Source organism: Hemicordylus capensis, chromosome 12 (genome assembly GCF_027244095.1).
Source record: "Hemicordylus capensis ecotype Gifberg chromosome 12, rHemCap1.1.pri, whole genome shotgun sequence".
NCBI lineage: Eukaryota > Metazoa > Chordata > Lepidosauria > Squamata > Cordylidae > Hemicordylus > Hemicordylus capensis.
Genome location: NC_069668.1, coordinates 18979078 through 18991380, shown reverse-complemented (window position 1 = coordinate 18991380; position 12303 = coordinate 18979078). Strand labels below are relative to the sequence as shown.

Genomic DNA, 12303 nt, shown 5'->3' with positions numbered 1-12303 from the left:
AGGCAGAGAAACTGCCCAATAATCTTACAAAAACCTCTGGAAGAGCATGACATTGTGAATGGATTAATGGAATTTATTTACCAAAAAAATTAAACATATACAGCCTTATTCTACATAATTAAAAAACTAATCTTTATTTCATGATGGAATAACCTTTGGATGGTAATATATTTTCCTCAAAAAGCATTTTATTTTAAAAAATCCGATTTAAATCAAAAAAATCAAATCATTGATTTTTATCCACCCTGCTTGGTGGTGATCAGGAAGGTTAGCCATGTGCATGATTCCGTGTACGTGATTCCGTATGGGGTGACCAGTTCCATTTGTGTTGTCCTCGGTATTTTTAACAAGAATCCAGAAGAGAATGACAGTGTTGGGTTGGTTTTTTGGTCACGTAAATGTTTTACATAAACCCCCGGAAGCCATTTTCCTTTTGTAATTTTGTGTACCTAGTAAGTGTCTTGCTTTATCCCAACTAAAACTTCCTTTAGCATATATATATATATATATATATATATATATATATATATGAATGAGATTTTATTCTATGGCCGAGCATTGCTTGCAACCGTCCCGACTCTGGTACATGACGCATGAGGGAAATGATTGGTCTGTGACCTTTTGAAGAGTTTGTGGGCTACGGTTTGAAACACTGTGCCCAGTGTTCGCAGAGAAGCATAAGTATTCTGTGTTTGTGGAGTTGCTCAAGTTGCGTCTGGGCTGCGGAAGGAGCTGCAGTCTGCATTTTAACTGGCTTGTGGGGAAATGCTTGACTAACAAGCAGAAGGTTGCCAGTTCAAATTCCTGCTGGAACTATATCGGGCAGCAGCGATCTAGGAAGGTGCTGAAAGGCATCATCTCATACTGTGCAGGAGGAGGCAACGGGAAACCCCTCCTGTATTCTACCCAAGACAACCACAGGAGTCGAAATTGACTTGATGGCACACTTTACCTTGACCTTAGAGAACCTGCCATTGGGGTTGTGTTTCTGAGTACATGTGGCTGCAAGCCCTTCTCATCAAATCCTTCTGTGATAGCTTGAATGCCGATGATTGAGCCCCAGGGAGCGATGATTGAGCCCCAGGGAACGATGATTGAGCCCCAGGGAGCGATGATTGAGCCCCAGGGAGCGATGATTGAGCCCCAGGGAGCCTTCTGGATGCCGTTCCCCCCCCCCCACTAACTGAACAAAGGGGTGGAAGTGATGATTCTCTATTTAGCAGAGGGAGAGCAACTGGTCCTTTCCATCCCCCGCACAGTGGCTGTTGCTGGTGTCTGTCTTATGTCTCCTTTTCAGATTGTGAGCACTTTGGGGGACAGGGAACCATTTTATTTGTTTGTTTATACCTATGTAAACCACTTGAGGAAGTTTTTGTTGAAAAGAGCAATATATAAGTATTGGTTGTGTTGTATTGTTTCAGTGATGAAAGGCAAATCCCCTCCTGCCTGTGCCAGTGTGTCCACAGCAAGACTGTCAGTCTTGATGGTGCCATGACATTTCCTTGAAACTTGTTGCTGGTGGCTTTGGCCAGGTGCCTTAAATTCAGAGCGTAAGGAGAGCTCTTTTGAGGATGGGGCCGTTGCTCCGTGGTAGAGTGCCTGCTTTCCATGCAGAAGTTCCGGGGTTCAGTCCCTGGCAGCATCTCCAGGTCGGGCTGGGAAGGACCCATGTCTGGAGAGCTGCTGCCGGTCAGAGTGGACAGTGCCCAGCTAGAGGGACCAAGGGTTTGACTCAGTGGTAGGCAGCTTTTCAAGGTTCTCAGCAAGAGCCTCTAGAGCAGTGCTGCTCAACTTTGGCCCTCTTGCAGATGTTGGTCTGCAATTCCCATAATCCCTGGTTATTGACTGCTGTGGCTGGGGATCATGGGAGTTGGAGTCCAAAAAGAGCTGGGAGGGGCGAAGTTGAGCAGCCCTGCTCTAGTCTCAGCGGTAGAGCACTTGCTTTGCATGTGGAAGGTCCCAGGTTCCATCCCTGGCAGCATCTCCAGGTGGGCCTGGGAAATGCCTGTGTGGAGCCCTGGAGAGCTGCTGCCAGTCAGTGTTGGGCAATCTTGGCTCTCCAGCCGTTTTTGAACTACAACTCCCATCATCATCAGCCACAATTTTGTGTGGCTGGGGCTGGTGGGAGTTGTAGTTCTTTTCTTTCTTTCTTTCTTTCTTTCTTTCTTTCTTTCTTTCTTTCTTTCTTTCTTTCTTTTTGCTTTTTCACATTTCTTTATTTTCTTTTTTTATGTATTTACCTAATCCATCCATCCATCCATCCATCAATCATATTTATGTACCATCAAGTATATATAGGCAGTATGCATAGTCCAGGTTACAACAATTAAAACACTTTCAGATGATAAAAACAATTAAAAACAATTAAAAACTATTAAAAGAATAAAAAAACATTTCAGAGAGTAAAACAATTAAATAGTTTAGAATTAGTTTTACTTAAAATTCAGAGAAAACAGGTGTGTCTTAAGGGTTATTTTAAAAACAATCAGAATCTCTTATTTTGATAGGGAGTTCATTCCAGAGCCCTGGGGCAGCCACAGAGAAGGCCTGGCCCTGAGTCGCCACCAAACAAGCCATGACAACTGTAACCAGACCTCTCCAGATGATCTTAATAGGTGACAGGGGTTGTAGTTCAGGGGTGGGAGTTGTAGTTCAACAACAGCTTGAGGGCCGAAGTTATCCACTCCTGGTGTAGAGTCTGCTCTGACTGGCAGCGGGTCACCAGGCAAGGTCTTTCCCAGGCCTACCTGGAGATGCTGTCAGGGATTGAATCTGGGGCCTTCTGTGTGAGACAGACGTGATCTGAGGCTGGGGGCATTTTCACACGCATTATGTGTTGGCGTAATCGTATTCGGGTTATGTGCTGCTAACTTAGGGTTACGTGCTGCTAAGGGTCACCCCTGCTAACCTGGCAAAGAGGCACCTTTTAATGTAGTCATTCTCTTTATTTAGCAGGGGTAGAGTAACTGGCCCTATCCACTCCCAACACAGCACCCCTCCAGTGACTGTGGCTGGTGTCTATCTTATGTTTCTTTTTAGATCGTGAGCCCTTTGGGGACAGGGATCCATCTTATTTATATATTATTTCTCTGTGTAAACTGCCCTGAGCCATTTTTGGAAGGGTGGTATAGAAATCAAATTAATAATAATAATAATACTATTACTCCCCTGCTATCACTGGCCGGACTGCTGAATTTTATGCCACACCCCTCCTTGCAGATAAGAAAGCTTCTATCACCCACAATGTTGCCAGATTTTGTGTGGCTGCTGTCAAGATCCGGCAACAGCTAACTTCTAGCCCTACTTCCTAGATGCTGCTGCAAAAGGCTTCTTTCTATGTTGGTGCACTCTGTATGACTGAATTCTTATTTGAATGTAGTAGTATTTGTTCGTATGTACATCTGATCAGTGATTGCAATAAAGCTACTCATTCATTCATTCACATGAATTATAGAGGGGAACCGTGAGTGTAGTGTCCCCTGTGCTAAGCAGTGTCCACCCTGGTTGCATTTGAATGGGAGACTCCATGTCTGAGCACTGCAGAATATTCCCCTCAGGATAATAATAATAATACTAATAATGATTGATAAATAATAATAATAATAATAATAATAATAATAATAATAATAATAATAATATAATAATAATAATAATAATAATAATTATTATTATTATTATTATTATTATTATTTGATTTCTATACCGCCCTTCCAGAAATGGCTAAAGGTGGTTTACACAGAGAAATAACAAACAAATAAGATGGTTCCCTGTCCCCAAAGGGCTCACATTCTAAAAAGAAACATAAGATAGACACCAGCAACAGTCACTGGAAGTACTGTGCTGGGGGTGGATAGGGCCAGTTGCTCTCCCCCTGCTAAATAAAGAGAATCACCACGGTAAACGGTGCCTCTTTGCCCAGTTAGCAGGATTTAATAGGGCCACTCTGGGTGGAGCATCTGCCTGTTTGCATGCAGAAGGCCCCAAGTTCCCTCCCTGGCAGCATCTCCAAGAGAGGGCTGGGAGAGACTCCCACCTGCAACCTTGGAGAAGCCGCTGCCAGTCTGTGCAGACAATCCTGAGCTAGAGGGACCAAGGGTCTGACTCGGTATATGGCAGCTGCCTATGTTCCTATCTCTCTTGAAAACAGGAACCATCTTGGGCAATGGATAAAAGCCAGATGCACAATCTCCTCTCCACGCCACCTCAGTGGCCTTGCGGCTTTTACCCTAAAGCTCTGCCCTGCCTGTAAAGTGTGGTTTTAATTGCTTCGAGAGCATCCCTTGATTCTGAACTTGGATAGCTGTTATAAATCCCATGGCCTTGGTGATGCAGCAGAGTTTCCTGTGTCAGCTCTCTCCCTGCAAATGCTTCTGGGCAAATTCTTTGTCCCCCATCTCTCCGTAGTCCTCCAAAATGGAAAGCAAGGAGGAGAAGGCCAGCCGCAGCTTCGGAATGGAGGACCGCTTGAAATGTCTCTCCCTTCTCCCAAGCCAGGTAGCCTGGTGCATCTGCCTTGCTAAGGAGGGGAGCTGCATGCGGTTTACATCTGCAGACATTCCTCTTGCCAACTTAGTTTGAATCAACTTCCCCCCCAGTTGCCCACAGGGGACTGCAATGCCTCCGAGAGTAACACTGCCCCTTGGTGCTTTCCAGTGAGTGCTCACCCTTCCTCCTTTTGTTTCCAGCTTCCAATCAAAGTCAACCAACAGACGACCCACACCAAAGTCAGCACGGAGCATAACAAGGAATGTCTCATCAACATTTCCAAGTACAAGTTTTCCCTGGTCATCAGCGGCCTCACCAATATCTTGAAAAATGTTAATAATATGGTAAGTGGTGCCTCTTCCCTGCTGCAGCCAGGGCCAAGAGGAAGAGGGTGCAAGGCTTGGTCGAGGAGGAAACAGTCGGGCTTCTTTGGCTTCCCGTGACCATCAGCGGCTGGTGCTCGGTGAATGCACGGAGTTGTGCATTTCCTGTGTCTAGTCGGCACCTTTGTTTGGCTGACTTCTGTTTAGTAAACAAAACTGAAGTGGTGCCTTCCGTTCCTTCTGGGTGTTGGGATAGGCAGGGCTGCAGACAGCCACTAGTCTGCTTGTCGGTGACAAGTGAAAAATGATGCCTGACGAGTGAAAAAAACTCCTGATGAGCAATGAACCAACGTAGCTTGACAAGTAAAATGTTTTGTCTGGCTGATAAAGTGAGCCAGCATTTCTTCACCGCTGTGTGAGATAGGTGCAGTCATCTGTTGCCAACTGAGGTTTTCCCAATTGCGGTTTTTAGTATCCACAACTGGGAAACTGACAGATCTCACCAACCGCGAACCGAGTATCTGCGGTTTGGCGAGATCTTTTTGTGATGGGCAGGGGTGGGGTGTTTAGGGGTGATTTGGAGGGGGTTCCTCCTTGCTCCTCTTGCTGTCTTGGTGATTTCAAGGAATTCCGGGTGACTTTTGGCAATTTGCTTTGCATTTTTTCCTTTGTTTCAGTTTTTTTGCGACTGCGATTCCTCTAACCCCCTGTTTCCAGTGCTTCCCAGTTGCTCGCCAACTGCAAGGTTTTTCCAGAACAGAACCCTCGCAGTGGCGAGGGATGGCTGGGTCTCGTTTCCCCCACCAATAGGCAAAAACATTTTCTATTAAAATGCAAAACTTCCCTTGGGAATTGTTTTTACTGGGATGCTTGTACATATTTGCAAGACATGATCACTCAGTAGCATGGCTTCAGTTTTCAGAGGAAAGACACGAAATGCCCTGGGATCTGTCTGCCAACTCTCACTTTAGCGAGCCCAGAGAGGTGTGCATTTCTGTTGACGAGGCATGCGTGCTTCCTAGGGTTCGCCACCTGAGGAGAGTTAATTGCATCTTGTGAAATGGCTGTGTGTGTCTGGCATTGTACCCATTCATTATGTTGTGAAACCATGCATTTTTTAAAAAAGGGAAACTCTTCTGTGAAAACAGGTAGCAGAGGAAAGACCCGTTGCTCTTGTCCAGGTGAAAGGGCAAGCAGGTCCTGGCATGTTTGCAGGGACCTGGGCGTGTGTGCATGTGTGTGCAGGATTGCAGGGTCTCTGGCCCGCTTCACGCTCATTCTTAAATCGGGTGAATGGTGGGCCTTCCACCTCATCCAGGCAGTCGTTCCACATTTAGCATGAAGCTCCCATGGACAGCGCCCGTTCAGGAAGGAGTGGTTGGGCAGAGACAACTGGGGTGAGACAGGAGAGCGAGACGCAGCTTAGTTGAGGCTTCCCAGGAAGCAAAAGGTTTGCCCGTCTCCAGGTGCTGAGCAGGCCTCTCATGTGGCGGGACAGTGGGCATGGGGTTCGAAATGCCACCGTCTGTCTTGGGTTCCCTGATGGTTTCCACAAAGCAGCATATATGCAGAAGGGAAGAACGATGTAAATAATGTGGTGGTAACGCGGCCTGTGTCAGTGCTGAGGACTAAACAGTTTTCTTGTCTCCTAGAGGATATTTGGAGAAGCTTCCGAAAAGAACTTGTATCTCTCTCAGCTGATTATTTTGGATACACTGGAAAAATGCCTTGCCGGGGTGAGTAGCCCATTTGAGCAGCTTTCTGGGCAGGTGGTGCATCCCGTTGGCATCCTTGGTCCTTTGGGGGCCATCCTGGACCAGCTTTCTTTTTGTGTGTCTGACTTAGTTCTGTACCTAGGTCGTGAAGCCTTCTTCTCTTACTGCTAAAGACGATTTGCACAGATGTTTCCTAGTTTACATTTGTTAACTTGGTCTAAACTTCCACGGGGAACCTAGTTCTGAGGCTACCAGAAGGACATTCTGGTTTTTCACTTAAATCTGTCCTGGGAGGCTGTTTGCAGCGGTCTTCTGCCTGCCCGCCTTCTCTACTTTGGACATGCTGTCTGTTGGCCCACCGGGTCATGTGTAAGCTGTCTGTGGTCCCCAAGACTGCCTTGGAAAGACTGCTTCCCAGATACCTTGGTTTGTCCTTGGATTCTGGTCTGGACCAGGCATTCCCAACGCTGAGTCCCCAGATATTATTGGACTTCAACTCCCATAGTCTCCAGCCCCAGTGGCCTTGGGTTGGGGATACTGGGAGTGGAAGTCCAGTGACATCTGGGGACCCAACGTTGAGAATCCCTGGTTGAGAAGCCTGGAGAGATGCAGCCCGGAGAGCTGGAGCCGGTTGCTCTTCTCTCCTTCCTTGGGAGCTTCCCTGGGGTCCAGCACTCTGCTCCTGGCCCTTTGCTCTGGGGCCTTAGGCTTTGGCTTGCCATGCCAAAGGGCTGATGCCCATTGCTCAAGAGCCGCTGGCCTGCTGGAAAAGCGCCCAGAGAATATGCGTGCCTGAGAAGTCATGCCTGGCTTGCTCATGGTGGGGGAATCCGTGTCCCCTTGCGCAGGGATCCCCAGATGCTGTGGACTACAACTCCCAGACCCCCCCCCCCCCCGCTGTGGCTTTTGCTTGGAGACCCTGGGAGTTGTAGTCCGAGGGGACCCGGGTGGGGATGCATGGGAAGGTGGCCCTGCAGGACCAGCCCAACCCTCCCCTCGCCCCGCAGCAACCCAAGGACACCATGCGCCTGGACGAGACGATGTTGGTCAAGCAGCTGCTGCCCGAGATCTGCCACTTCATCCACACCTACCGCGAAGGCAACCAGCATGCAGCCGAGCTGCGCACGTCCGCCTCCGGGGTTCTCTTCTCACTCAGCTGCAACAACTTCAACGCGGTCTTCAGCCGGATTTCCACCCGGTGAGTGGGGTGTGGCGGCCGGCCCTAGCGCAGCTTGGCAAGCGGAAGGCCCCCGGCGGGAGGGAGGACTCCCGTGGAGGAGATTGGGCAAGACGCTCTGTTTGAGTCCCTGGTTGATGAGGGTGATAAGGGGACTCCATCGGTTGCTGATCCATTGCGCCTAGAAGGGTAGTCGAAACCTTGTCTTCAGACTACGACTAGAGGAACCCAGGTTCAAATCCCTGCTCGGCCATAAAGCTCACTGCCTGACGCTGGGCCAATCCTTCCACCTTAAGCCTACCTCACAGGGTGCTTGTGCAGATAAAATGTGGAGCTCTTTGGAGGGTGGTGGGTTGTAAACCTGCTAGATCAGGCCCAAGACAGCCCATCTGGCCCAGCCTCCAGTTTCACACACACAGTGGCTCTGCAGATGCCCCGGAGAAGCCCCCAGGCGAGAGCAGAGAGCAGGCCCTCTCATCTCCTGCTGTGGCTCCCCTGCAACTGGGCTTGAGAGGCATCCTGCTTCTGAGGCTGCAGGTGGCCTAGAGCCCTCAGACTAGTAGCCGTTGACAGACCTGTCCTCCATGAATGTATCTAACCCCTTCTTAATGCCATCCAGGCTAGTGGCCACCACCACGTCGCATGGCAGAGAGTTCCATAGAACTCCTGTGCTCCTTTTCCTATGCAAGCCACTTGGAGAACTTTGTTGAAACGCCATAGATACGTATGAGAACCTAAGAGCAGCCCTGCTGCTGGATTAGGCCCAAGAAGGCCCATCCAGTCCAGCCTCCTGTTTCCCACAGTGACCCACCAGATGGGAAGCCCACAGGCAAGAGGGTGTGTGCATGCCCTCTCCTCTCCTGCTGTTGCTGCCCTGCAACTGGGATTGAGAGGCATCGTGCCTCTGAGGCTGGAGGAGTAGCCATGGATCGACCTGTCCTCTGTGGATTTGTCCAAGCCCCTTTTGCAGCACATGAGTGAGGGCGGGTGCCTTGTGACCCTGACAGTTGACTCCTGGGCATTTTCCATATGAGCTCCGGCCCGTCCTCTCAAACGTGATTCAAGACGTGGGGACGAGCAGGTTCTCTCAGCTGTCATTTCCCAGTAACAGGGAGCAGCCTCAGACCCCAGACAGCAGGCCAGGCGGACTCGGCTCATAGGGTGCCTTCCCTGCACTGCAAAGGCCCCTTAGAATCTCTTGGGAGGCTGTGACATTCCTTTGCTAGCACCACCTAGGGATGTACTTAGCGGGTGATATAAAAATAAGATAAAATAGATGAATAACTGGCTTGATAAGAGGAGATGCTCACAGCCAGCCTGTGTGTTTTCGTGGTGGTGGTGGTGGTGGTGGTGATGATGATAAATAATAATATTTATTTAAATACTTAGTTAAATATTGATGATGATGAAGAAGCTTCAGTCTGCAAGAAGCTTCAATCTGCAGGCATCTGCATGACACAGGATGCAACTTGTAGCACCCAAAATAAAATGTAATAATAATATAATGTAATATTTTATTTTGGGGTGCTACAAGTTGCATCCTGTGTCATGGAGATGCCTGCAGCTTGAGGCTAGACCAGGGCTTCCTAACCTCTTGTAACAAGCGTACCCCTCCTGTTGCAAACCTTCAAGGGCAAGCTTACTTGCTCCATTCATTTGTCTGGGAGAACCCCCGTGCTGGTTTTCTGAAACCTGTCCCTCAGGCGGAGGGGAGGGGTACGCTGAGCTTCAGCACGTAGCCAGCCAATCGGGAGTAGAGGAGGAGGGTCTAGGGCCTCCTCCTTCCCCTGTGCTGCAGACACATCGCTGAGAACGCACCGGCTTCAAGCTGGCAATCCTCAGATGGGAACATAGCGCGTGGCTGGAGTGTGGAGAGGCAGGAGGGCTCTGAGGACCCCCTGGGAGCCCTTCGGGTCCCTCTAGGGATACTAAAGTAAAGCGTGCCATTGAGTCATTTTCGACTCCTGGCGACCACAGAGCCCCATGGTTGTCTTTGGTAGAATACAGGAGGGGTTGACCATTGCCTCCTCCCATGCAGTATGAGATGATGCTTTGCAGCATCTTCCTATATCGCTGCTGCCTAATATAGGTGTACCAGCGGGGATTCGAACCGGCAACCTCTTGCTTGATAGCCAAGCATTTCCCCACTGAGCCATTAGGTGGCTACTACCCCCTTTTGGGAACCTCTGGGCTAGACCAAAGCAGTTTCTCAGCTAGCCAGAACATGCGATTCAGTCCTTGGGAACGTGTTGTGGAGTCAGCTAGCTAGAAGAGTGGTGCACTATTGAGTTGTGCTGGGCACGTTTTTGTCCCACCTCCGAAAGGGCTGCCCTGCGTACCTCTTACATTCATGGTGGCTTCTGTGTTTATCCTGCTTGCCCGCTCTTGCGTCGAGGATGCCATCTCTCCTTTCTCTGCCGCCGCTGAGATGCTGCTGTGTTTTGGCTTTCCAGGTTACAGGAACTGACCGTGTGCTCTGAAGACAACGCGGATGTTCATGACATTGAACTGTTGCAGTACATCAGCGTGGATTGTGCAAAGCTGAAGCGTATCCTGCAGGGTCAGTGGAGAAGCTCTCTGCCACTCCTGGCCAGCATTCTCTCTCTCTCATTTCCCCCCCATCTGTGTGCGGAATGAGTTTTGTTCTGGGCGGTCGTATCCAGGCAGTGTGTGCACAAATGCATTCAGAGGGGGGCATTCCTGATTCAACCTGGGCGGGATCTAAAATTAACTGAGCGGGCATCAAAAAATGTGTGAAAGTGTGCAAGCCTTAGAGGGAGCACTGCTCCTGGTGAGAATCATGCTTCTAGCTGTGCTTGCCTGGACATAAATCCTATTAAAAACCAGCAGGGCTTGCTTCTCGGGGAACATGCTTCAGATGGTATCTCCCATCTGCCGTCTGAAGTGGTACAGGCCTCTCACCCCAGGACTCTACCACATCATACTGCTGCTTGTGTCGCCCAGGCCGGAGACAGCTTACGAAGTGCAAAGATGGTTGTGGGCTTGGCGGGGAGATGTATCGCTCGTACAACGTTTTGTTGGTTTTGTTTTTAACAGAGACAGTGTTTAAGTTCAAAGCCCTCAAGAAAGTAGCACAGCTGGCAGTCATCAACAGTCTTGAGAAGGCAAGTATTCTTCTGGCTCGTAACTTCTTGAGCAGCCTCTGCCATGGGCCTGCTCAACTTAGCCCCCCCCCCCAGCTGTTTTTGGACTACAACTCCCATAATCCCAGCCACCGTGGCCAATTGCCAGGGGTTATGGGAGTTGTAGGCCAACATCTGCGGGAGGGCCGAAATGTAAAAGTAACAAATTAGAAACTAAAGTCAGAAACTTGAAACCCACGAGATATGAGCAACAAGTAAAACATTTAAAGGCCTCTCTAAAAAGATGAGTCTGTGGTTGTTGTTTAAAAACCCCGAGGAAGGGAGCACGGCGAAGCTCTTCCAGGAGGTCATTCCAAAGCTCAAGGGCCACAACCGAGAAGGCTCTGCATCTTGTCCCCGCCAACTGGATCTCCGTTAGTGGCTGGGCCGTGAATGATGCCAAACAGATCATGGGGCAGACGTGGTCTGACAAGATACTCCAGCCCCAGACTGTGTAGGGCTTTCAAGGTCAAGACCAGAATGTTGAATCTAGCCCGGAAGCAAACGGGTAACCAGTGAAGCTGCCACAGAGTGGATGTAATACTTGAGAAGTGGCTTGTGCCCACCAGCACCCAAGTGGCAGCGTTCTGAACCAGCTGAACTTCCAAACCATCTTCAAGGGCAGCCCCATGTGGAGCACACTGCAGTAGTCCCATCTGGGTGTCACCCAAGCCTGTGTGACTGCAGGGTCCCTCATCCCTACCCATGTAGATCCTGGCCGAAATATATTTCCTAAAATGTCAGGGGCATCTGATGGTGTCTTATGTTGTTGTGTAGGCCTTTTGGAACTGGGTGGAAAACTATCCGGATGAGTTTACAAAGCTGTACCAGACACCTCAGACTGATCTGGCAGGTGAGACATAACATCTTGGGTGCGCTGTTGTATATGTGGGCAGTTGGGGGAGGGATTGTGTTGGTGAGGACCAAGGTGCATTTGGACACGCTCCAAGTCCCAACCTAATGCTCGAAATGGTGCCAAACTACCACAACCTGCGTCTTGTGGTCGCAAGCATGAATTGTCCCCTTTGCTAAGCAGGGTCCACCCTGGTTTCATTCGAATGGGAGACTCCATGTGTGAGCACTGCAAGATCTTCCCCTCTGGGGATAATGGGGCCGCTCTGGGAAGAGCACCTGCCTGCTTGCATGCAGAAGGTTCCATGCAGAAGGTTGCATGCATGCAGAAGGTTCCATGCAGAAGGTTGCATGCACGCAGAGGTTCCATGCAGAAGGTTGCATGCATGCAAAAGGTTCCACGCAGAAGGTTGCATGCATGCAGAAGGTTGCATGCATGCAGAAGTTCCATGCATGCAGAGGTTCCATGCAGAAGTTTCTGTTTGAATGCAGAAGGTTCCAAGTTCCCTCCCTGGCAGCATCTCCAAGATAGGGCTGAGAGAGACTCCTGTCTGTAGCCTTGGAGAAGCTGTTGCCAGTCTGTGTAGACAATACAGTGGTCCCTCGAC

At 49.5% G+C, this 12303-nt stretch overlaps 1 protein-coding gene across 5 annotated transcripts in view; it reads left to right on the top strand.

The window, feature by feature from the left end:
* Positions 1-12303, top strand: part of NF1 (neurofibromin 1) — a 167228-nt gene that overhangs the window by 6768 nt on the left and 148157 nt on the right. For all 5 annotated transcript variants that reach the window (XM_053274599.1, XM_053274596.1, XM_053274597.1 and 2 more), the window contains exons 2-7: positions 4686-4829; positions 6461-6544; positions 7531-7721; positions 10154-10260; positions 10758-10825; positions 11621-11696. In XM_053274599.1, coding sequence (XP_053130574.1) covers positions 4686-4829; positions 6461-6544; positions 7531-7721; positions 10154-10260; positions 10758-10825; positions 11621-11696 — 670 coding nt within the window. The remainder of the gene's footprint in view (positions 1-4685; positions 4830-6460; positions 6545-7530; positions 7722-10153; positions 10261-10757; positions 10826-11620; positions 11697-12303) is intronic.